Source organism: Xiphophorus maculatus, chromosome 1 (genome assembly GCF_002775205.1).
Source record: "Xiphophorus maculatus strain JP 163 A chromosome 1, X_maculatus-5.0-male, whole genome shotgun sequence".
Classification (NCBI taxonomy): Eukaryota; Metazoa; Chordata; class Actinopteri; order Cyprinodontiformes; family Poeciliidae; genus Xiphophorus; species Xiphophorus maculatus.
Window position 1 is genome coordinate 469,922 of NC_036443.1, and position 26,480 is coordinate 496,401.

Sequence of the window (26,480 nt, forward strand, 5' to 3'; positions counted from 1 at the left end):
TAAATGATTGTTTCCTAGAAGTTTAATAATAAAAAAACCAAAGTCAAAACTAAACAAGTGGGACGTTGTGTATCTGCTTATGGAAAAATCTGTATAAACAAACTAAAGAGGGAAGATCAGTTTTAATTTTTAAGAAAATAATAAAATATTACATTTTATCATGGCACAATGAAGCATACTGTCTAAGTGCTGCATCATTGAAAAGATAATATACTGTATATGTATAGTATTTTTAATACATTGCCTGTTTTCTGTTTAAAGGTAGATGGTTGATTGATGCTTAGTTACTTATAGTATAGTAAACTGACTTTTGAGAAAAGGGGTAGATTGTTTTTCTATTTCATTTCATTCAAAACTTTATATCAATGTGAAATATTGATTTTAAACTGCAAATGAATTAAATAAACATGGTTTAATGAAATAACATGTGGTCACAAACATCTGCTAGAAAACACGACCCTCACCGAACCCAAAGCCGATAATTAAGAGCACTTAGAGACTTCACACGGTTTTTAGTAATGAAGACCAGAAAAATAGTTAGCCCTCAGGATAACATCAAATATGTCATTAAATGATAGGTTAAGTGTGACAACAGGCAGGGAAATTACCTGCAGCTGTTCCTCTCCACAAACCAACAATTCATGATGCCCAAGTCACATTTGAGTTTCTTTTAATAATTCTCTGTAAGGTTAAACGTTTCAAATCACTGAGAAAAAAAATGCTGCAAGTTCAGACAGTAGGCTATTATAATATCCCAGCAACATGGCGAAAATAGTCATTACTACTCAGAAAGCTTACACTGAACAAAGAGAACGGATGTGTGGGCAATTCCCGTACAGCATGGATGAAAGTTTGGGGGGAGGGAGGTGACGTATAGGAGAGAAGGGGTTGAAAAAATAATAATAAAAAAAAAGGTCCTCCACCCACATGGGTCAGCATAAGGACTGGTGCACACCAGTAAGGAGGGGGAGGGCCTACAAGCAGAATATTTAAGATGCTGATTCAGAGCAGGGCTCGAGAGAAACAGGACAGAGCCTTGGTTAGTAGCACTAAAACGTTGCCTTTTGACTTCTTTCAGAAACAGAAGCTCTTTAAAAAAAATTTTTTTAAAGCATCAATTAACGTATCTAGACATGACTAAAATCAATCTGAGCATCCTAGCTTTAGGCGTCACACTGCTTCTGCTAAGGACCGGCGCCCAGAACCCCAAGAAGAAGCCGGCTCCGTCCAAACCCCACAAGGTTCAGTGCTGCGATGAGGTGCGCTCGCTCAAGGTCCAGGTGGCCAACCTGACCAGTCTGCTTGAGGAGTTGGGCCGCAAGCAGAAGACGGACATGATGAACGTCGTGAGGCAAATCATGGAGCTGGACAAGCAGGACCACCAGCTGGAGGGCCGGGTCACCGAGGCAGAGAGCAAGTACTCAGAGATCAACAACCGCGTGGAGATCATGCAGCTCCAGACTCTGCAGTCGGCAACCCAGACTTCCTCAGGTGAAAAGAGGGTGTCATGTTTTAGCTGGAATTTTATATGAGTAGCACTTGTTTGTATCAACTTGAGGCATATTTCTGTGATTTTTAACCACTTGAGAAAGGTGAAAATTGGCCACATGTGGAGAAAATTACCACTGTTTACAGTTCAGCTTAACCCATTACTTCTTCAGAAGTAATGGGTTAAGAAGTAATGTTGTTGGACAGCTGTTGTTAAATCTTTCACGCATGGTCTAGAAATACGGAAGAAAAAACACTAATTTTAAAAACTACAGGTGCACGGATCATGTCTGACCTGGCCAATACCGGTTTCTGGTTTTCTTTGAGCTCTGAGCTCCTGAATCCAACTCTAACCAACTGCAATTTCATCTATGACAAATAAAAGAGACTAGAAATGTTGCAGATTCTTTTAAGGTAAAAGTTTTGAAAACACGGAATTTAAAAAAATCCAAGATCATCTTCCTGATCTTAGTTATAACTAATCTCAAAAAAGTGTACCAAAGTTGATGGTTGATAGACTAAACTAGAGGAGTTCTTAGTGTTGCTTCTTAAATGAGTAGGGGAAGTAAAGTCTGATTTTGCAGTATTTAAGATCTTGAACATCAATTAGAGCAAATCAAGAAAAAATTACCCATACTGATTTCTAAAGGATTGATTGGTAAATCTCTACTCAAGTTATCCTGTTGAGATTTTATTTATTAGTAAGTAGCACATTTTTTGAAAAATATCCATCTCTCCACTGAAATGCATTTACTTCAGCTGCAAAGTACTGTAATCATCTGTGCTTTGTGGGCCCCTTGAGCCGCTGTGAATCTGTAGACAGGTAGATTACAGTGCACACGGCAAGCTGCACAGCAGCAGGATAAAGCATTAATTTGGAAAATACAGAGTCCCGTCTGCATGCATAGCTCCCACATAGCCGTATGCACTCAGAGACTCAACCCAACCAATCAAAACAGTAATTGGGCCTTCTGTTGTTTCTGGTACTTTTGCTGTGTGGTCTAATGGAGCCACATGTGTGATAAAAGGAGGAGAGAACAGAAAGGCCTTTCTAAAGCTTGAGTCAATCTGGGATTGGAGAGCAGGATAGGAATTGATGCACAGATTAGAAAATGTTGATGGGGTTCCTCAGTTCTCAACAGCTATAAAGCTCATATCGACCTCATAAAGCTTTTAATTACATCACCATACCATGAAAGAGGAACCTACAAAAAGCATGTAGCACATAGTCCAGATTCATTCCATTTGTTTTGTTTTTGATGAGAGCTAAAAAGCTATTTTTGCATCTGTAAAGTCACTCAGACAACCATAGAGCTGAATATATAGGAACCCCTTTTCTGAAATCTGCTCATGAAACTGCATATGCATTTAGAATAACTTAATGTCCTTCTTTTCCAGATGCCATATATGACTGCGCATCCCTTTATGGAAAAAGCTACAAGATCTCTGGCGAGTACAAGCTCCCTAAAGACGAGTTTCTGGGTGCACCTGAGCTCAGCGTAAGTCCACGGTTTGAGTTCAGAGCAGTTCCTTTTCCACTTAGCATTCAGTAGCGATGCAGGAAAACAAACGCTCTTCTGTTTCAGGTCTTCTGCGATATGGAGACAAACGGAGGGGGTTGGACTCTGATTCAGCGGCGCAAAATTGGCCTGACTTCCTTCAACCGAGACTGGAAGCAGTACAAAAACGGCTTTGGATCCATCCGCGGAGACTTCTGGCTGGGCAACGACCACATCTTCCGCCTAACGAGGCAACCCAGCACACTGCGGATCGAGCTGGAGGTAAGTGTTGGAACTTTTGTCGAGCATGAACCATTTCATAGCCAAAAGCAAGCAGACAGAACCATATTACGTCTGTTTGAGTATAAAAATTAGTAATAAATCTTACTAATTGCAGAGATGGAGAGCCAATAACCTCTGTTTTTACAACCCTTCCTGACTAAATCACTGTATATGTGTTTAAACGCAGGACTGGGAGGGACAGACACGCTATGCTGAGTACGGCTTTTTTACTGTGGGCAATGAACTCAACAGCTACAAGCTCTTCATCGCCAACTACAGCGGGAACGCCGGAGACTCCCTACGCTACCACAACAACACCAACTTCAGCACCATGAACAAGGACAACGACAAATGCGTGGATGACTGCGCTGCCCTGCGCAAAGGTGATCTACTGGCACTGATGTAGCCAAAGCTTCCAGAAAGGTAATTACTGGTGGATAAAACATAGGCAGATCCTGATTCATTTCCCTCCGCTGCTCCTAGGTGGTTACTGGTACAACTGCTGCACCGACTCCAACCTGAACGGTGTTCTTTATCGTTACGGTGAGCACACAAAGGGCACTGACGGGATCACTTGGTACGCCTGGCACGGCCCCAACTACTCCCTGAAGAGAGTGGAAATGAAGGTACGGCCGGTGGGTTTCCAACCCTAAGCCTCAGCTGTGTCTACTGGCTCAAGATCGTAAATCTCTCTTAACGCTTTTACAACCAAATTGTGTTTTCAACTTAAGAGCAAAGCGAGTAATACGTTTTTGATGGCCTGTTTTTACAGTCAAACAATTTTGTGTTTGTAAATTGTCGGGGGGGCGGGGTTTGCATTCATTAGTAACATTTTAGTTTTTTTAAGCACTAAATGTGCCATTTTAAACCACTGTCCCTTACGGGCGACTGGATTTTAATCAGTTCTCTCAAATTCATGAAAGCACTACGTTAGGTTTTAGTTAATATTGGTTATAGTGGAGGTCATGGGGCATTTGTAGGGCATATTTAAAGATTTAAAGAATAGTGTTTGTGAATTGTTGATGGGATATGACCTACGACAAAAGGTATTTCCAATAAGTAGTGTCTGATGAAATGTCATGATGGAAATATGTAATTTGTAAAATGTGTACAGGTTTTGAATGATGCCGTTTAATGTGATGGAAAAATAAAGATATTTTTTAAAAGAAACACGACACAAGGTCTCATTTACATGTGAAACATTGTACCCTGTGATTAACCCAGAAGTGATTTGTGCTCCGCCAGGGTCAGAAGCTGACATCCTGCCCAAAGGTCCTAAAACACATGACCCAAATACAGGAAAGAGAGACCACACATGTTGTACCGTCTAGTTAAATACCGCTGAGGTTTCTACTTGAAGAGCAAAACACCATTTTATTGTTTACGACCTAGAAGGAATTTCTTACAGCAAGTGCTCCCTTTATAAAACCAGAAATCAGTTTTAAGCAACATGTTCAATGAAATCCTAAGTAAAACACAACTTTTATCCCATAGGCAAAAATGAACGCAGAAGAATACTAGAGCTGTGACAACATATTCTAAAACTGACAAAAATTACTGCATTTTAAGGGGTTTTCCAAATATGTGAGCCCCCTTTAGCAAAATCTGTAATTCGGCAGTAGTGCAGGGAGCAAGTACAAGAGGCACTTACCATGGTGATAAACTTTATCACCATAAAGGGAGCAATGACAAGGAATATTGAGGGTTGGGTTGCTGTAAATTGGTGGCTCCAGTTTTTCGGTGGACTTTAAAAGTTAACAGTGCTCTCCAAAGAGGCTTTTACCATCAGTGTTATGGTAAGTATTATAGGCTTCTAGAAAAAATTAAAATCTGATGAAGTTGCATCTGAAAAAAGATGCAACTATTAGAGTTTTGATGTAGGTTCTGTCATATTTAGTCATGTTGTTAAAAGATTTGTAATGGATGTGGACATTACAAGATCATTAAAGAATAGCACAGTAGCAAGTTCCAGAAACTTCAGCTGTGTTTCAAGGTATAGAGCAGAATAACAGTAACAAGACACAATCAGCTGGCGATCAACCAATGAATTGTAACTGAGACGTACAAAAAAAGAAAAAAAAAAACTTTTTTCCGATAAGTCAACATGCAAGAATGTGGCAAAAACAACATTCTTGGGTCTGGAAGTTGTTACTGAAGAAAAAAGGACTCAAAGTTTGATTGTTTCAGCATAAGTGAGGTGGAAATCAAGTCAGAGTAAGCACAGAGATGTGGAAAGTCACTAAAAAAAAAACTATTTTATGCCATGTTAAGGCATGTCTGTAGTTAGTAAGGCTGTGGGAGAGAGAGAACGAGAGAGAGATTCAGCAGATAACAGGAAAGCTAAAGGGATTGGAGAAAGTTTTACTGTTCTTTGTCTTCTCAGCTCTGGTCTGTTATGTTATGTCTACATTTTTGTAATTAAGGTAAATGTCTACATCTGTAGGAAATATAGAATGTAGTGCAAATTTGACTCTGTTAATCAAACTAATATGAGATTCTAAAGACTATTTAAAATGTAAACTCTATTATCATTTTGTCATTATTTTAAAATATTTGTTAAAAAAAAAAAAAAAAGATCTACAGCAACTTTTCTCTTGCACAGTGTGACATAGCCTCTACCTCCAATATATCTCATATAAAAATGACTTCTCAGAGAAGCTACAGTGCCTTGTGAAAGTATTCTGCCCCATTGAACTTTTCAAAGAAAAGCGGCAAGTGGTTGAAAGGTTCAAGGGGCTTTCCCCTTTCTTACTTACTTCCCAAGGCACTTTATGGTAGACAGTTATATTAAAAAGCTGTTCATTCTTTTATAAGGTAGTTATTTAAAGAGAAACTGGAATCAACTAAGTTATTTTTACACAGATCAAAACTTCACAAAAATAAAAAATTTAAAATTTACCATAAAACTTCAATCAATGAATCTTTAACAGTTACAGAATTAAACCATCAGTTCAGATTTTCTAAAAAGTCATAGTTATAAATAAAATAACGTTTCAAAAACTGCAAGAGTAGCCCCAAACACAACTAAAATGTCTCCAACAAATATCAACAATACCTGCAGAAATTAAAGCATTTTTCCTAACAGTGCCAGCTCTGAATAAAGACGACATTTTCATTGTACTTTTGCAAAGCTGAGGCAAAATCTTTTATGGGAAATCCTAGAGAGGTGAGAACCAGATGGGGCTAACACCAGAGTGCCGGCTCCCATCATTCATCATCATCACGGCTCCCAAGAAATTGAAAACAGGCCCTGAAGAAACACAAGTCCAGACACTCACAGATGAAAAGGAGGCGAGCGTCCAATTAGATGGCTGGAAAACAGATTTCTCTGTGCCATGCCAACAGTATAGAAAGGAAAAGGACAAGAAAACTGCATGGAAAAATTGACAAAAGATATCCAAACCTTGTACCACAGGGTAACATGAGAAGTACAATATAATTTCTTTGCAAATTTTTTTAGATGGGACTTTGAATTTCAGATGCAACAACACATTCTAGAGAGATTCTTAACACTACTGATCACCTTATGAATTCTACAATCAAATAAGTCAGGTGAACAAAAAAGCAAAATGAAAGCTGGTCTCTTTCACTTAGAGATTGTGTTTCTAATGGCTGAATTAGTTCAATACTTACAAAGGCGAGCTTGCTTTTTGGAAGAGTAATTCATGAATTTTCAGCACTCCCACCTGATTAGAGACTCCAAGATGAGGGGAGAGGGGCCTTTCTGGAACTCCAGCTCCTTGTAATGCAGCGCCTTGGCGTAGGCACGACATTTGGCGGCTCTCTCTCCAAGCAGAACGATGCCATTATCGTCTCTGAGGGGCAGAGGGCCCTGGAAAAGGAAATGGAGCCATATAAAATAACCAAACCTTTCTTTTTCCCCCCAAATGAAAACACAACCGAGTAAAAATACATAAGTCATTTTTAATTTAACCTCCACGTGGCAATTAGCAGCTAAAGTTTTTATTTTCAGTGGGCTTGAGTAGCAGTCCAACCAGGAGTCTCTTTTTTCTCTTTTTTGAAGTAAGGACCAAACCATGAGAGTCTCAGTTCTCAAAGTGACGCTATTGTTGCTAAACGGCCCAGGTTGTGTGGTCTGTCATCAAGTCTTCACCAGCTGTTTCAGATTCCTCTTCCAGTAAAATAATCAGATGGCCTAAAATCACTTATTTAGCTGATTTCACTGGAAAATTGGTCAATGGTTACTGCGTGAATGATTGCACAAACCAACAAGGATGCAAACCAAACTTTGTTTATAGTAAACCTTTTAATAGCGAAAAAAGACTGCCCCAAAAGCAGGAAGCGGTGCAGAGCATTCTGGGTAAATACAACCAAAACAAACACTTATGTCTAGCGCTAGTGGGAAAAATAGCTTGTGGTCTTTCACCAAAGACAAGAGAAATCATAAAACCCCGTAAATCTGACACCACTACATTTTGGTTTACTTTTTGTGAAGAATGAAGTTGTGCTCAGTGTCTTCTACAGAGGTTTTCATGTTTCCTTCAGTATTTCTTGGGGAGGAGGGGAACAGGTTTTTAAAGGGTTTGGATTCTTTGGTGCATTTTGAAAGAATTGCAGCAGCTGAAAATGTAACAAATGTTGCAGTTTTGGTTCCCAGTTGAATCAAATTTACCAAACTATCTGGTGTAAAAACAACACAACTCTCCTTCAGTGTAAGGGAACACACAGGAATACAATAATGTAGCCTGTACTCTTATTATACCGTATCTTCCGGACTATACGTCCAGAGTATAAAGCGATTCAAAAATCATGATATGAAAAGGGATTGTGTGATTTTATGCACTTTCCTGCTTACCTTATCACTGTGTTCCATGAATTCTGCCAAGTTAAGCAGCGTTTGCGTGACCTCGGCTATATCTTGAGAGGTGAGAGCTAACTCGATGCTGCGGATGAGCTCATCCTGCTGGTCTTCACTCAGCTCCGACCAACAGGACAGAAAAGCAGCATTGAACAGGTCTCTGAAGCACAGAAAAGACAGCTGGATTTAGTTTAAAGAAAAGAAAATGTGTGAGTAAACATGACAATGTAAGTATTTTGCAGAAGCAGGAACTAGTAAGAAGGCAATCCAGGGTTAGCCTTCAGCAAGCAAAATGTAAGACTTTTTAAGACTTTTCAATCCCACTTTGAGTAAAATTTAAGATTAAAAAAACTGTAAATTTAGGGGATATTGCTGCATTACAATCAAGATCAAGCATAGCAGAAACTGTGAACCTGGCTTAGTGTCCATGATAGAGGCAGAAAAGCTAGCTAGTTAGCTATCAAAGGTATATTAGCGGCCTAGAGTCATATAATTCAATAAAGATGTTTGTGACCGAACTCATGAAGTAGTTCGGTCACAAACATCTGACCGAACTGTTGTGGCAAATAGTCCTGCCACAACAAAATTTAAGACCTTTTAATGTCACCTTCATTGAAATTTAAGACCAAATATAGGGAGTAGATGGGGGATCTCGCTGCATTACAAACAAACCAACAACTGAACCCTTTGTGTCCATGCTAAGAAAGCCATCTAGCTAGCAGGGGATATTAGTAGCTAGCTGTTGTTAGCCTGGAGCCACAAAATTCAATGAAGATGTTTGGTGCGATTTAATACTTTTGATTGACAGAAATGTCCCACAAGAAAAAAAAAACACACATGAAATAGTTTTGCTATGACAAAATTTAAGACCCGCAGTTGACATATTTATGCTCAAGTTATATTTTCTGTAGATAACCAAGACATTTTAAGGCCTTAATTTTAGACAAACCAATTTAAGACTTTTTAAGGTTGCTTCATTTATTTAACATGAGAGTGTGCATATTAATGAACGTCCAATATTGTCGTAAATATACCATATTTAGCTTAATGCTAATTTCCATCCGAAGACCCATCTACATACATTCAAACTTATAAACGAGTGCAGACACGCAGCTGTATATTTATAGGATCATTGTACAGCCAGATGTGATGAGGTTTTGCAGCTGTACTGCAGGAAAAAGTCCAAACTTACTTGTGTCTTCTCTTTAAAAAAAACTATGGGAATGCTTTTACTCACTGTGGTTTATCACAGTTGTTAAAGTTTCAAAAAAGAAAAACCAAAAAAGAAAAAAAAAAAGAAAGAGGAGCATTACTTTGTGGAGGAAGTAAACGTTGAAAAGTAGACGTGTCAGTCACGCTGTACCTGGCTAGAGGGATGTACGTTTGCGCCAGAGACCAGCACGATCGCAGAGCCGGGGAGGACGACTCTTTGAGCAGGACCACGCTCAGACGCCTCAGCCACTCCAGCCAGTCATCTTTGGACACTTTTCGAGCGGCACCCCAGGCCTTAGAAAAGAAAAAGGCAAGGATTTAAAGCTGACTGGGAACTGTGTGGGAGCATCAGTTTTTCCAGACCTCACATTCGAACTGCGCCGTGATCCCTGTGCGCTCCAAAAGTTTGCACCTGCAAGCCATTGAGCTCTGCTGCTCGTTTTGAGGAGGGTTTTCATTTCAACTAGTCGCCAATTTGTTGATTCATATTTTTTGAGAAGAAATAAACTGTGGCCTTTCAGTCAGAGTTGTTTACGAGGTGTGACATCAACACCAGCAGAGATTCCAGTAAACAAACACTGGGCTCTAAGCGCTGCAATCTTTCATTATAGGAACATGTCGCTTTTGAAGAAAGGAAACTGCTAAGCACCCACCTTCTGGAGTGCAGTCGTGCTAACATGGAGTTTCTTCATGGGGCCTGGCTCTATGGGGCCGCTGACCAGAGTGTCACCTTGATTGCCCCGAATCTGCCGGTGTTGAAAAATTAAAGGGTCCTCTTCCTCCTCTGCGAGAGTGTAACCCTATCATAAACAACACACACACAGAGGCCCCAAGCAAACAGCCCACACACATTCAAACAGTTGACCAAAGCTACAAAACATGTTTTATGAATGAACGCAGAAGGATATCTCCTCCCATCTGGGCTGTTTATAAACAAAAGTTTGGACGCAACATATTTATTTTATGATGTTTAAGTCATGTGAAGACATTTGGTGTCACAGAGAAAATAAATATTCAAACCAAATGGGAGCATGAGAGTGCTTAACGATGAACAATGTGAATATGTCGGGAGGTACTCACTTTCACAATGCGACATATCAAAATGTCGTAGCGCTGGTGATTGATCCGGTGCTTCAGCATCACTTTGTTCACCATAGGGATGAAAATCTGGTACTGGAAACAAGAAAGAGTAAATAAAAATCTCTGTGGATTTTCTGTGGTTTGGTCTGCAACTTCAACCACAAGATAAACGCAGATCAAAGTCCTTCTCTGAAGCCTACAGAGCTAAAAGCAGCGCTGGCGGTTCAGAGGTCACACCTCAAAACAATGCAAGTGTTTTTGGGTGTAAACTAGAGGGCTTGTGGGGAGAAGAGAGGCTACATGTGACCTCATCCACTCATAAACATTGCCTCCCCAAAGGGGAACCGTTCGGTGACATAAGCAGTCTGGCAGGAAGTAATTCAGACTGAGCGTTGCGCCTCGCCTCAGCTGAAATTACAGGGAGCTTCGGAGGCTAACACGGCTACCTTCTTCCCCAGCTGGAACACCAGCGAGGACAGGGTGTCCATGGCAGTGGAGCGCAGCTCCGGCGTGCTGTCCAGAGTCCGAACAATCGGGTGGATAATGCGGGAAGCATAGTCTGTGAAGTCCAAGGACTCCGTTAGACGGTCGAGCGTCTCCAGGGCGACCCTGACCCAGAGAAAAACCAGGAAATATGTTGGCAAGATGTTGAAAGATGCAAAGACAAAAAGAGAACCATCTGAAAGTATAACAGAGGTAAAAATAGAGGTGGCACACACCAGTCTACGAGTTACTGCATTTCTATTACAAGTATGAGCTAAACGCCCACGTTCAGCTGACGTCAAAAAAATATTTCGCAATCGCAGTGTTCCCATTAAATAAGAAATTATATTAAAATCAAATGTGAATACGTTTGTGAATACGTGATGAGTCATTAAAAATCATGGGGCAACAAACGTTTTCCCTCACAAGAGATTCATGTTTCAGTGTGTTCAGCCAATCTTACTGTGGCGCGTTGGCGCGACAAGCCCCATAGGAGTGCCTACGTATATATTTATATGATAGTCAATCATTTAACTGAACAGCTATGGATTCGACACTTTCAAATTACCAACTGAACTTTTGATTAACTGAGATGCGTGGAGCCGGCTGTGTACTGTCCAAAGAGGCCAATGCCTAAAATCAGGCCACTGCTGCTGATAAAGTTCACATGGTGTGACTTGCGAAAAAAAGTGTCTCCACTGCAGCTTTATGAAATACGTAAATTTTCATACGGCTGAAAAACCATCACATGCTAGAGCAAAAACTTTTATCAAAAATAGTGAGGAGTTTTTCTAAATTGCAGTGTTTCTTAATTCCAATATGCACAACTTTATGGTCAGTGGAAACACAGCTGGAGTCTTGGAAAACCTTTAGATGTGCCTTTACAACAAACAACCCTCAAAGGGCTAACATACACATACCCACATAACATCTACAGTGTAATCATGTTGTAATATCTTTATTTATTGCAATAAGCTGTTCAATAAAACTAAATGAGAACCGCCATTTGCAATACTGACTTGCGAGCCTGGAGCGGCACATCAGGGGCATCAAATAGCTTGACAATAGGAGGCAGCAATAAGTGGAGGTAGTCATCCAGGTTGGCACCAAACAGCTGGATGGCGTTCAGCAGCTGGAAGAATAAAAATACGTTAACAGACTTTCAGCTTTCTGTAGGTTTAGGGAAAAAAATGCTAATTTCTTTTATTCTATCACAAATATTACATAACCTTTTGCAAGGAAGATAAATATCTACTAGAGGAATTCAGTTGTCATTTTTGTTTCATTTCTATGTCTAGATTTTGAAGGAAAGAAAAATGTGAAACTTTGTGAATGTAGGGTATGTATAGTTAGCGTTTCCAACCTAAAGGCAAAAAATAAATAAATCTAAAAATCATCTTCTGTTGTGTAAATTCAGTGCAATTATTCCATGACAAAAGAGGAATTTATACTGAAAACTGCATTTATTATGATATCCATATTTAACAACATTGGTTGATTCTTTTTCATTTCTGGTTAAAGGTATTAAAAGGCATTGTGGAAGGTCCAAAAAGTTTCAGGCTGCAGACCTGAAACTGGACGGAAAAAGCATGAAACATGATTTTAAACAAACCATCCCACATGGAGCATGGTGATGGCAGCATCATGCTGGGGAGAAATGAGAGGAAGGGAAATGCAGAGCTGGACAGAACCTGAGCTACACTGAAATAGTTTATATCAAATCATAATCATGTATTAAAATGGTCTAGTCAAAGACCATTTGACTAGACCTTCAGCCCTAAATCAAAATTTGAATACAGATGTTCCTAAAACCTAGTCAATAAATCTGAGCATGAGCCGTTTTTATTTTGAAAAAATATATACGTATATATTCTTAACAGATCACTCGCTTCTTTCTAGAGGTCTACCACATAAAATACTCAAGTTTTTAGCTGTAAAACATGATAAAAAGACAAAAAGATGTTTTACAATTTAACTCAGATTTAATGAATAGTATGGCAAAGTAATCTATAACCATAGATCGGCAGTTCATGTTCACCAAATTCAGAAAACAGTATTTAGTAAAAAGCTGAGGATTGTCTAGTTAACTGTAGAGACGACGCTGCATGAAGAATACAAACTTATTGGGAATGAGGAGGCTTGGACAAAACGAAGTGTTCTGGATAAGCAGTCCCAACGCGCACCATGACCACCTCTCTATGTCTAAAGTTCACATGGCGAGACGGCAGGAAGTCACAGTATTTATGTGTGTGAGTGTCTGTGTGTGGTGGTGGTGGTGGGGGGCTGAGATGTTTTTCTTTTCCTCTCTATTTGCTCCATTAGGTAACATGACTCCCAATTTCAATCTGTCGGTATCCTAGTCACCAGATTATGCTCCACACTAGCAACCAAGTTAGATTCTATCTTCTAATACTGTACACACCAAGACTGTAAGGCCCCAAAGGAAAGCAAAGTGGATGACTACACTACTTATGGTTCTGTGTTTATGCTCTCTGCCCAAAGCCATGATTTAGCATTGGAGAGAAACCCTGACAACTGCTGGCAATGGCTCCTGAAACCGAAGAGTGTGTTACCTCCAGATTTATGTTGTCTTTGAAATGACATATTAGAAGTGAAAAGCCTAAACCTGAAAGTTCTCAATGGGTACTGACAGCAACCGCAAACAGAAAACAACGCCCTAATAATGTCAGCTGCTGGTTGCATTCTGGGTGTAAAATAGCAGCAGTAGTATTGAACAAAAACCCTCCTGGCAATACAAGGAAAATAAATATAATGGATAAAACGTGACATGTAATCCAGGTGCTGCGGCTTAAAGAGTGTGATTTATGATAAACAGCATGCCCAACTTCCAACTCATTAGATAAAACACTGCTGTCTGCACATAGCTTTATGTACCAATACTAATAAAGGGTCTTGAACTTTACGTCTTCTCAAATACCACTACTGTATATTTTCAGGAATGATATACAGAAAGCATTTTTAATGTTTATTATTCCCCTTACTCACATAAAAAGGCAGACTCACTGTACATATTTAAGACAAGTAGTTTTATAAAACAACACTAGCTGGGGATACATTGAAAATCTGAAACTATTGCTTTAATTAAGTTTATGTGCTTCCGGTGTTTCTTTTCATAGAAAGTATTCCAGGGTAAGCGCTTCTGTGTTTTGGGTCTCATTCTAAACCCAAGACGCTCACACACACACTATTCCGCTGTTTCTTTCTGTTAAACCAGAGTTGTTCCTCTCCACTGTTGCCCCATGCTTTCTCAGGATGTGGAATTGCAGCTACCATATTTTCTGGACTATAAGTTGCTCTGGATTATAAGTCGTATTATAAAATGCATTAAGAAGAAAAAAAGAAACATATACAAGTTGTCCTGGACGAAGCAAGCTATGGAAAATGGGGGCGTCCAGGAAATACGGAAATTCAAAATCCGACGCTATGCTGAGAGTTTCCTTGGAAAGACAGAGATTACAATTTATGATCTACTGAATCTGATTGGATCAGACCGAGTTCAAACTGCATGGAATAAAGTAGATCTGAAAGAACAAACCTGGATTAAATGGGATAGATTCATCATTGTGTAGCAAATTATTTATTATCATCAGTGGAAAAGCAATAATAATCAACTCTGATAATGGTGTTTGCAAACATAAAAAATTGACAGCACGCTCTGAATTACTGTTGCTACTTCTAATGCAGAATCAATAAATGCTAATACATTTGAAAATATGCCTGAATGCACTGTGTGTTGTACTGATTAATGTAACAGGCATATGAAGTAATGTTTCATAGTTCAATTTTTAGGTCAATATTTGTGTTTCACTGCATTAACAGATATATTGCCAGAAAGACTTAAATTAAATGCTAAATGCATGTAGCACTTTGAGGAGTCCAACTAAATGGTAAATAATAATAAAATAATATAATTGAGAAAGAGCTAGTATAAACCACCAGAGTCAGAGTCATTAAAAAAAGCATGAAAAATAATCATGTGTTTATGTATCAGTTACCAACAGGGTTAGATAATTTCATTATGTTTAAATCAGATGGCAGAGCTAGAGACATGATTTGATTAAACCTCTGGTTAATTGCATAAAAGGAGAACAAAGACTGCCTCCAGTCCACATTAATAAGTAAACACACAACAAAACCTTCTTTCATGACAACATTACCTTTATAGAGACAAAAGAATGAATTAAGTTTAAATTAGTTCATTTCTTTTATATTCAGAAGCCGGCTGAATGCAGTGCTGTTTCTCATTTTAGGGGGAAAATATGTCCAATTCTTGTAAACTGAAATCTATTCAGAGTAAATTAGCTGATTAACTCAAACACATTCAGATGTTTAAAGAGATGCTAGAGGAAATTGTGAACGGGAGGCAAAACGCAGCAGTATTCTGCGTCTTCTACCTTGATGGTGACGCTGCGGCCGGTGCTGTTATCATGCATGAAGACACGCAACATGTGTGGGATGAGCTGAGGCAGGTAGAGCTTGAACTCTCCGCCCAGAGCCACTACAATTTGCTCGATGAGGAGAATGATGGTGTTCTGCATGGGGTTGTTTGGTGTCCAGTACTCCTGCAGAACAAAACCAAAATACAGCATATCAGTGTTAATTAGAAGTCAATCACATGCACATCTCTGTTTTTTTTTTAAAGTACACAACAAAGAACCAAAACGAGGATTGTGGTCAATGAAACATGTGCTGCCAGATTTACCTTGGGTATGGCTCTTCATCTGAACACGGTGGGTCTGTTTGTTTTTTATTAATCTAATACACCTACATGGAAATTATTTGCCATGTAGAAAACTGTTTCTCATCAAAACAGAGACTAGACTGATATTATTTTGAACACAATAGTGTTTAATAAATACAACATGGGCAGAAAACAGGGGAAGCTTCACCTTTTTGAAATATTTTATCTTCATCTCTACTAGTGGCATAGTTTAGCTTCACCTTCTTCAAATTCTGTTTTAAAAATGGAATTTGTTTCTTTGCATATTTTACTGCTTTTCTAACATTGTATAGAAAAAGCTTAATTGGCAAATCTGCAGAATATGCCAATTATTAGAATCTGATTAATTGTCAGAATAATCAATATGTGCAGTTTTAATCTCTGAAAATCTGCTGCTCATATGTCTGAAATAAAATGTGACTCGATCCTTTCTTCAATTATTTGTGAACTGATGTTATTCTCATTTTATGAAGACGTATGCATTAACTCACTGAGCGTGCTCCATTTAAGGAAGTGCAGAAATTGGTCAGAATGTGTTTCCATCTATAATCTGAATGAGAGAAAAATGTCTGGACTGAATTTTCTCTGGAAACCCTGAATTTACAGATGCCAGAAGCAAAGAGGAAGATTAGATGGCAGGGAAAAGGAGACAGTTTCCTGTCAGGTGGAACCGATATTGTGTCTCTTGTCTGTCTGTGATACTGTGTTGGAAAACCCAGGCACGACCAAGCAGTACGACTAAAATAAAAAAAATAAAAAAAGACCGACTGTTAAAGTCGAAGGCTTGAAGTCAAAATCAGTCAATCAGTCGGTGGGTTTCATCTGTGGTGAAGTTAAACAGCCCCCCCCCTTCCTGCCCTGCCTGCCCATGGCAGTACATCTTGAATAGCTAGAGCAGCCCCCTCATCTGGATGCAGAAGCAGAACTGCAGCAATAATGAATAGATCCTTTGTTTCACTTGCCCTTTATTAACTGGTTGGGGCAGAAGGCGCAGCGGTTTACTTCTCTCCATTACTCTCCATCACAAGGAGTTTCCACCACCCAGGAGGTTTGCGAACCCTGATTCAGAATCAGAATCAGATTATATCCTGATTCTGATACAATTTCTTTGTATCAGAATCAGGAGACGTCTTTTCCTTTCCATATGATTATGTGCTAGACAAGTGTATTTGTAAAGTGGGGGAGGGGCAATGGCTTTAACAGTCGCTCTGCATCACATGATGGGCTGAAAGCCACAAACGATATGCGGTTACAGCTTAAGTAAGATTGGGTCCAAAGGAGGGAGGCAAACTTTGGAGACAGAATAAGTGCTAAAATATTTCTATCTGAACACTAAGGTTTACTGAGTATGAATCTAAATGCAAAAGCTCAGATTCTTCAATGACGGTTATGTTCATCACCCAATGTGCTGAAATCCTTTTAATGAATGAATAATGAATGCAGTTAATAGCTTACAGCTGTTTGTCTGACTCACTGGAAAAACAAGGATTACATAACGGAGAAGGAAGATGAAGAAAGCTGACAGAGCTACTCACTCTGATCAGGGTGAAGATGTCATCCATGTATGGCCGGATGTGAATCTTCACAAAGGACACAACCATTCCCATCTGCTGGAAGAGGAACTGCAAGAGAACAGAGTAAAACATTACACCTCATCAGTTAGAAAGAAAAAAAAGTGTTTTTAATTATCCGATCTTCCGCTTACCTCTCGGATGCTGGCGTCGCAAACCCGGATGACGTTGAGGAACGTGGGCATGACCTGCGGCAGGAACTGGACGCACTTGAGGCCCAGCGACTTAAAGATGAAGGTGACGGCCTGAACGACCATGGTGTGGTGGTTGGACAGCGAGGGGTCTCTGAGGATCCGCATCAAAGTGACGATGGCCACCGCAGGGTAGAACTCGTCCAGAGGCAGGTTGCCCATGTTCACCAGCATTTCACTGGTGCTGTAGTCCGCTGGAGGTACAGAGCAATCAAGAGACTCAGACTCTGGCAACTAATAAAGAGCTTAGATTTATGGCCCGAGCCTCAGGCAAATAATTCTGGCCAGAATTTAGGGTCAGGTTGGATCTCATGCTTCTGTGAAGCAGAAGCATGGATGGGTTTATCTGTGCAACCCATCCAGCACAGATAAAACCAAACAGAAGTTAAGCTACTTATTATAGTCTAAAAAGAGGGCTAGATAGTTCAACCTGTTCAGGAGACAAAGTAAGTAAGCAGGGTGGAGAAGTGCATCAGCCCTGACCCGCTGCACCTGCAGCAGAGATCAGATCCCACTAATCACACATCCCAGATGATTTGACCTTTTCTCATCCTGCGGTTACAACAAGCGTCTTCTAAGCTAGAAGACGTTAGAAGCTTAAAACGGGACAAAAGCGATAAATTCTTAATTGAAATAGTATGTTGGATTTACTTTGGGCTCATAGCTCTAATTAAAGTTAATCAATCAGGTCGGATCGGGTTAAGACACAATGCCTATGGGCTCAGGTCAGGATGTGTTTTTTACATCCGATTTAAACTCTACAATTAATAGACATATCCCAAAATATTAGAATATTACCAAATGATAAATTCCACCAATGATCAGTGTTGTATAGTAACGAAGTAAAAATACTTCACTACTTTACTTAAGTATATTTTGGAGTACTTCATACTTTCCTCGAGTATGACAATTTTTGATGACTTTCACTTTTACTTCACTATATTTCCGAACTTAATCGCGTACTTTTACTCCGATACATTTTCAATGTGTGGTTTAGTTACTCGTTACAAAAAAGCAAGAGAGAGAAACGCAAGTGTTTTGATCCCACCTACTGATTAGCAAGTAGCAAGTAGGCTACCGAACAAAGTCCGTATCCTACTTGCCTGGGCTTGTTCATCACCACCAATAGGATACACCTGTTTCGCTTCTCCCATTAAACACAAAGCAAGTCTCGCAATCAGCAGCAGCCACATGGAGGAGGAGACGGAGACCACAACGACTGCAACTACGTCGGACACGGCTCCAGGGGAACCACCAGCTGGTGATGAGAGCCCATGGCCTTATTTAAACACAATATACTCTTTCGTGGGTGTTAAAGATTCGTCGTACCGCATGAAGTGTATGTTATTCCTGCCCGAAGATGTGGAAATTCTATCTTACAAAAACTCCCCGTCCAACTTGAAGAAACACATCGAGGTAACGTCTTATGAAATGGTTATAATCCTCCTGTTTCAGTAACTATAGCTTGGTCACTAGACACTACTGTATTGTGAAACGTTGACCATAAATGAACTTTGTTTGGCATTGTTTCAGTTCCACACGTGGTGTATTTAGCTGAGGCCTAATGTTGACTGGAGCAGGCTACCTAGACTCCTCTGTTCAAGGGGGGACAGAAGCCATAGCGATAGCAATTTAGACTAAATTTAACGAATATAGGAAAGGCATGCAAGTTCAAAACCAGGTTTACAAAAAAGGTCTCCCTCTTCAGATGCCAATAAGCTGCATTTCCCTCCCAATTCTTTTTTTCTTTTGCATAATGACCAGTTGTGTGCACCACCTACTGACTGTAGCATTGACTGATTCACTGATTTGTGAAGTAGAGTAATCGTAACAGATCTTTTTCTTCATGTTGGCCGCATTTTCTGTACTATTTATTTTTCTCATTTTCAGCACTGACCTTACTTGAAGGGAAAACTTAAGGCTTACAAAAACTTTGTATTTTCTGTCCTGGAGGGTATACTAAGAAGCTGGTTCAGTTGTAAAGCAGGTTAAGTTAACCTTGTGCTATAGGTAAAGCACCTAATTTTCTTAACTAAATGATGCCTGCAGGTATATCTATTAGCAGGTTTAATTTTGCCTGCACTTGGTTGGGTACATTATTTTAAGCGTATTTGACAAGTTTACCAAAATATAAAAAATGTCATTCAAACTGCATTTGCTTTCTTTTACTTTTTACTTGTACTTTTCATTACATTACTTGAGTACATCCATTTTTACAGTAATTTCCATACTTAAGTACAAGAAGTTTCAGATACTTTAAGACTTTAACTCAAGTAACATTTCAGTCAGTGACTTCGACTTTTACCAAAGTCATATTTTGGAGAGGTACTTATACTTTTACTTGACTCTGAGATTTCAGTACTTTATACAACACTGCCAATGATCTCTTTGGGCTTCCATCTTCAGTGATGTCATATTTCTTGCAATAACTGAATGTATCTACTTTTTTGTCTCATAAGAAACAGATCAACATTGTTATTGAGAAATATCTTCAGACCATCAGAGTTTTACAAGGCTTCTTAGAGTTATATTCTACAGTACATCTCTGTCTCTGGACACTTTCAGTCAAAATAAAGTAGCTTTTCTATTCACCATTTTGTTATTCCAAACTTAAACCCATAAAAACAAACAGATGTGTAAAGATGCTTAAATATATCAGCTCACTAAGAAGACCAAGACCAGCCCAGAAAGGGAACAGTGCTGTAATAATTTAGCCTTGAGCTAGATAGAAAAAAATGAATTGTTCCAGCGCCATAATAACGCACATAAAACAGCCCTGTGATCCAGCAAGAAGGCAGCATTTCATCGTTTTTATGACTCTTGGGTACTGTTTTGATGTGAAAACTGTAATTTGAAGTCAGGTGAGGCAACGAATATATCCAGGCTCTTCTCACATACAGAAGTGGGCTGTCGTGCCCCAGACGGCGACCCTGACAAGCCCGCCAACAGATATACAACCTCCAGTTCTGATCTCAGTCCATTCAGTTCAAAAACAAACTGGGAAAACCATTACTGTACAGTCCAAGGTCATACTTGGAGTGGATGAGAGAAGAGGCGGTCCGGTCCGGTTTCGAATGACAAAAAGACAGGGGATGTGGTGTGGTGGCGCAGGGATTAAGCACAACCCACATATAGAGGCCTTAGTCCTCGACGTGGCTGTCACAGGTTCGATTCCCGGCCTGGCGACCTTTGCCGCATGTCTTCCCCCTTCTCTCATTACCCTCTTTCCTGTCAATTCACTGTCAAATAAAGGTCACTAGAGCCAATAAAATCTTTAAAAAAAAAAAGACAGATGGGACATTTTTACCGTTGTTACCGTGAATTTTCAATTTATTGTACATGATTGCCTGTTCGTGAAAGCAGAAAATTTCCAGTCAAATTCTCCAGAAGAACCATGAGACGTTTGGCTGTTATTTACAAGCTAAACTGGTCTAACCAGTGTCTGCAGTTAGATATTTATTCCACACAGATTGAAGTAAAGAGTAGTAAAGCCTGTTGGAGGCCATGCTTGCTTAGTTACACCATCAATCAACAATAACAGCACATTACCCTGCAAAACTATTTATACTCCATTCATTTTTCACACTTTGTTTTATCACAACCACAAACTTCAATGGACTTTATTTAAATTTTTCATGACCTGATGATGGATGACTCAAAATCCATCGTGTACCATATGTAGATTTTTTGACTTTTAAAAAAAAAATAAGATAGGTTGTTGAATGTCATAATGTGGGAATGTTTAAGACAGAGGTGTCCAAAGTGTGGCCTGGGGGCCATTTGTGGCCCTTGAAATGATTTTATTGGGCCCCTGATCCGTAAGGCAAGAGTGGTAAAAATTTGACCAACAGTACAGAAAACAATTTATGACACAAAAAATGTCTGTCTGTTTTCGTTTAATAAGGCAACAGTCCAAAGTCATTTTTATGTTTTGGATCATTAATTATATACAGATTTTATAGAAATGTTTATATTAAGTAGGTAAAACTGAGGGAGGAAACAAATCACAATGGACATATTTTTCCTCATTTTCATTAATTGAATTCTGTGGCGAAAAAGTTTCCACACCTCTGATTTAAGAGGTGTGGAAACTTCTGCAAAGTATGTTAAGAGCAAATCCTCCGGTACCAATCAGCATGTTGGATCACCAGTAGAAACTGTTAATGACCTGCTGGTGTTCAGGCTGAGCCATTTTTGTCTGCAAGGACAGTGAAAGATAGAAGTTATTGTCATTGACTTATAAAAAGAATAACTCTTTTCTAACTTGCTCACTCAGGAGTCTTTCACTGTTAAACTGGGGGAGATAAAGTAGGACTGGGATTCAATTTAAATCAATAAAGATTTAAACAAATTACAAATCTGTTAGCCTTTCAGAGCCAGGATTATGACTGTCCAATAACTGTATTCCTGTCATGACTGCGAAGGTAAACATCCCCTCAGTGTTATTTCTAATGACGTGCAGATTTATACAATGAGCTATGGGATATCTTCAAGAAAGTGGGTTTGGACAGACAAGATTCTAATGGTTTATATAAGACACATTAAGCAATTCACATGACTAAAACCACAAGCAGTCCCCTCCAGATTTAACATTGGACTGCAGTAGGTTTGCCCTGACTAATAAATAATTGCTTTATTGCAAACATATGTCATCATCGTAGGGCATAATCAATCATCTCTGCGGTTCAGTCCTACAGCAATCGTTTTGTCTTTGAAAGACCAGCTGTTTTTTTTTTAGTCCTGCTCTGATCTGCGATATTTTCCACAAGTCAAAACTGACAAATTAATTATTTTTCTTCTTTTCTTCTGGAGTGATTTTCTAGCACGGATCATAAACAAGCAGAAATGTCTTGAAAATCCTTGAATTAAATGGCTGGGTTTAAATTCTTCTCCTCATCGGAGCTCTGGGTGAGATTCTGACCCCCACTCAGGAGATCACCCCTGAGTGGGGGTTAATCACGTTTTAAATTAAGCACTGTTGAAGATAATGGGTTGTGATTCCTATCTGTACATTTTTTTACTTGTCCATAAAAAATTTTACTGACTGTGCGTGATATGTTGACACAAAAACATCTACAAGGAGTGAAGCGGTCCACCCCCACTATTTACATGAGTGGGTTGTTCCAAACACACAGCGACTTCGCTGGTGGCTTGTTTGCAAAATATGTTAATTCAATGTTGAATTATGATCACAAAGGTTGAATTATGATCACAAAGGTTGAATTATGATCACAAAGGTTGAATTTATGGTTAATTTTGACGGCTGATGGTGGATAAATCATCAAACAATCATCCAATTCTAGCCAATTAACTAATGTTGAAAAGATGTCATTGAATTAATGTTATTTTGTGGTCGAATTCTAATGATTAAAATGCCAATGTATAATCTAGTGTTTTTCAACACTGGTCCTCCAGGCACACTGCCCTGCAAGTTTAAGGCACTTCCCTTATTCACCACACATGATTTAAATTGATGGCTGATTAACAGGGATTTGCTGAATTGAAAACATGCAGGTCAGTTTGACTTAAGGACCAGGGTTGGGAAAATTTGAATCAAAGTATGTCGTTTGTCACACCCTTACCCCACTCCTTCCCAACTTCCCCTTCTCCTGACCCCACCCACACACACCTAACCTTTCCCCCTTTACTCCCCCTCCCCCCAACTTTGTAATTCAAAAATGTTTATCATTTTCTAACCGGTACTTTCCTCACTCTTATTTTTATGTTTTTCAGCTCCTGCTCAGCAGTTTGACCCAAAGCTGACTGTCAAGGACTGCAGGGAAACTGTCAAGAAGAGGCTTCATTATGCGCCAGAATGGGAGGAAGGCATCACAAGGAACCAAAGCCAACCAGAGTCAAACTTGGGTTACCCCAGTGTTTCTCAATTCCAGTCCTCACGCCCCCCCTGCCCTGCGTGTTTTAGGAGGTTCCCTTCTGCCTTACACCTGGGTTGAATATGTGGGTGATTAACAGGCTTCTGCAGCACTTGATAGTCATGCAGTCATTTGAATCAGCTGCTCTGGAATAGAGGCAAATCTAAAACATGCAGAGCAGGGGGGCCTGAGGACTGGAATTGAGAAGCGCTGGGTTACCCTAACTTGTACTGTTTCCCTGGTTCATACAGTACAAAGCTTAACCTCATGAATGCTGTTCTTCATGGACAATAGACTGTTGTTCTAACAGTCAAAAAGGAGTCAAATATGTTTAAAGATCTATCCCTGTTTTCTTAAATGAAATGTTATATTAATGCCATGTTGTAATTTTTAAGCTTGTGTACAGACATTTTTGGAAATATGTTAATGTAAGATCATTTTGAATGATATAATACTAATAATGTGCCAATAAAACTGTGTGTATAACACCAGTGAACTATTAATACCATGTAGACATATCAGACCAAAAAATGTACATAAATCAACATTGATTCCTTTGCCTTCATTCAATATAAAATCAACCCAAATGTGCATGCAGATGTGCATGTGCATTGTGCATGCACTTTCAGATGATGGTTGAATCAACATTGATATAGCGTCACCTATGTTTGAAACCTTAACGTTAATTCAACATGTGAGTCACAAACCTCTTTCAATTTTGTTTCAATGTCAGGCTTCAGCATAGATTCAATGTTTCTGCCTGACATTGTTTCAATGTTGTTTCATTCATATTGTGCTGTCTAGGTAGTTTTCAGCCTCATCAAAAGCTTTTAAAGCTTGCATGGCCTGTTAAAGCTCATACCACATCACCACAGTCACATTTAAATGCACATTTAATTTGATCTTTAGAGAAGTTACTCATCAATACTTTGGATCATTCTTTATAAACTAATTGTGTTTGAATTTCAGGTTTCCAAGCTCTTGCTTCATTAAATACAGAAATATGTCCAGGTCCTAAAGAAGCAAAACAACGCTACTAGGAATGTAAACCATTAATTGTCGATTAATAGTTTATCAGAGTAAAATTAGCTCCAACCGATTAATAAAATCTGCTTAGACCTTTTTTTGATGTGGTAGTTTGGCCACCATCCAGCAGAGGGCACCACTGGTCATCTTTAAGCAGGACTACGTTGATACAGGAACAAAGATGGCGGAGATATACCTCCCTGAACTGAAAAGAAAACCGGTCCAAACAGAGTCCGTTGTGGGATTAACATTATGTGGTTCTGTTCTGAAAAATGAAGCCTCAACAGAATCCTTCAGTTATCACCCCCCCCACCCCCCCAGCCTCCACCCCAGGATGGCGGCGCATGCAGTTGCAGCGGGTCATTGCTCTCTCGGTCGGTGCTAAGTTTGGCTGTTTGTGTACGTGTTCATTTGTGTTCCGTACTCGTCATGTCGGACAAACAAAATATACAGTCGGGACGATCTCCAGACGATCGGTGCCCGCTACGAACTAGATGTTACAGCTGATTTTCAACGCTTGTTCAATATTCCGGGGGACATAGCGAGGAGCCCCGGTGGGGGACTTCAGCCATGCAGACAGCGCTCCCCAAATTCCACCAGCATGTAAAGTGTGCTACAAGAGAGGCTAGCACTCTGGACAAAGTCTACTCCAACATCAAGCTAGGCTACAGGGCTAGACCACTTCCTCACCTGGGTCAGTCGGATCACCTGTCCCTGCATTTAATTCCTGCTTATGGCCCCCTCAGGAAAACTGCTCCAACCATCACCAAAACCATCAAATCCTGGCCCCAGGATGCGACACAGCAGCTGCAGGACTGTTTCGACAGGACAAACTGGGATGTTTTTGAACATCAGGACCTGGAGGTTTTTACAGACAGTGTACTGTGCTATATCAAGGACTGTATTGACACTGTAGCTGTGGATAAACGCATCCGGGTCTTCCCAAACCAGAAGCCCTGGATGACTCAGGAGGTCCAGCGACTGCTAAAGACCAGGAATACCGCCTTCAGGTCTGGGGACAGGACCGTCTACAGTACAGCCCGAGCTAACTTGAAGAGCGGCATCAGAATGGCTAAGTCTGACTACAGGAGGAGGATAGAGGGCTACCTTGACAGCAACAACAGCAGGCAGGTGTGGCAGGGAATCCAGCATCTCACCAACTACAGGACCAACCTCGCAGCTGCGGAAGGCGACGCCACGCTGGCAGAGGAGCTGAACCTCTTCTTTGCCCGCTTTGAGGTGAAGCCAACAGAGGCAACCACACTACACCAAGCGACCCACAACACCACACCCCTCGTTGTAGAGGAGCACGAGGTGAGGCGCACACTGCGGGCTGTCAACCCAAGGAAGGCTGCTGGACCTGATGGCGTCCCTGGAAGTGTCCTGAAAGACTGCGCCGATCAGCTGGCTGGAGTCTTCACCAGGATCTTCAACCAGTCCCTAGCCCTGTCTACAGTCCCATCCTGCCTGAAATCTTCCACCATAGTCCCCGTACCCAAGAAACCTCACATCTCTTGCCTCAACGACTACCGGCCAGTGGCACTAACCCCTGTGGTGACGAAGTGTTTTGAAAAACTGGTCCGGGGTCACATCACAGCACTTCTCCCTCCTGGCTTTGACCACCACCAGTTCGCCTACAGAGCCAACAGATCCACAGAGGACGCTGTGATCACGGCCCTCCATGCTGCTCTGTCACATCTGGAGCAGCAGGGGAGCTATGTGCGGATGCTCTTTGTAGACTACAGCTCTGCTTTTAATACCATCCTCCCTCATAGACTGGTGGACAAACTGGGGGACCTGGGTCTCCCTCACTCCACCTGCATGTGGATTCTGAGCTTACTGACCAACCGACAGCAGAGAGTTAGGGTGGGAAAACATACATCCACTGCCCTCAGCCTTAGTACTGGCTCTCCACAGGGCTGTGTGCTGAGCCCCCTGCTCTATTGTCTGTACACATACGACTGCACCTCTGCCCACCACAGCAACACCATCATCAAGTTTGCTGATGACACCACAGTGGTGGGGCTCATCTCAGGAGGCGACGAGTCCGCCTACAGGGGTGAGGTGGAGCGGCTGGTGGTGTGGTGCAGGGAGAACAATCTGCTCCTCAACAACTCAAAGACAAAAGAACTCATAATAGATTACAGGAGGAATAAAACGGACATTACACCACTAACCATTAGGGAAAAATGTGTGGAGAGGGTAGCTGATTTCC

The 26,480-nt window shown here is 40.4% G+C and overlaps 2 protein-coding genes across 2 annotated transcripts in view; one reads left to right on the forward strand and one right to left on the reverse strand.

The window, feature by feature from the left end:
* The window catches only part of mtor (mechanistic target of rapamycin kinase), a 166,505-nt gene that overhangs the window by 108,861 nt on the left and 31,164 nt on the right, over positions 1–26,480 (reverse strand). Inside the window, exons 19-28 of the mRNA XM_023324507.1 lie at positions 17,310–17,560; positions 17,140–17,226; positions 15,279–15,446; positions 11,883–11,995; positions 10,827–10,989; positions 10,381–10,473; positions 9,954–10,100; positions 9,452–9,594; positions 8,086–8,248; positions 6,956–7,101 (exon numbers count right to left, since the gene is read on the reverse strand). Coding sequence (XP_023180275.1) covers positions 6,956–7,101; positions 8,086–8,248; positions 9,452–9,594; positions 9,954–10,100; positions 10,381–10,473; positions 10,827–10,989; positions 11,883–11,995; positions 15,279–15,446; positions 17,140–17,226; positions 17,310–17,560 — 1,474 coding nt within the window. The remainder of the gene's footprint in view (positions 1–6,955; positions 7,102–8,085; positions 8,249–9,451; positions 9,595–9,953; positions 10,101–10,380; positions 10,474–10,826; positions 10,990–11,882; positions 11,996–15,278; positions 15,447–17,139; positions 17,227–17,309; positions 17,561–26,480) is intronic.
* On the forward strand, positions 1,004–4,439 carry angptl7 (angiopoietin like 7). Its single transcript, XM_005813546.3, has 5 exons — positions 1,004–1,491; positions 2,887–2,987; positions 3,075–3,269; positions 3,457–3,652; positions 3,753–4,439. The coding sequence occupies exons 1-5, from the start codon at positions 1,134–1,136 to the stop codon at positions 3,920–3,922; spliced, it is 1,020 nt and encodes a 339-aa protein (XP_005813603.1). The 5' UTR covers positions 1,004–1,133; the 3' UTR covers positions 3,923–4,439.

What these genes read in the sequence shown, in the direction of transcription:
- angptl7 (XM_005813546.3), top strand. Translation starts at nt 1,134, where the DNA reads ATGACTAAAATCAATCTGAGCATCCTAGCTTTAGGCGTCACACTGCTT. An exon ending in CACTGCGGATCGAGCTGGAG is followed by an intron (nt 3,270 to 3,456) that starts GTAAGTGTTGGA and finishes GTTTAAACGCAG; the next exon opens with GACTGGGAGGGACAGACACG. An exon ending in CTGCGCTGCCCTGCGCAAAG is followed by an intron (nt 3,653 to 3,752) that starts GTGATCTACTGG and finishes CGCTGCTCCTAG; the next exon opens with GTGGTTACTGGTACAACTGC.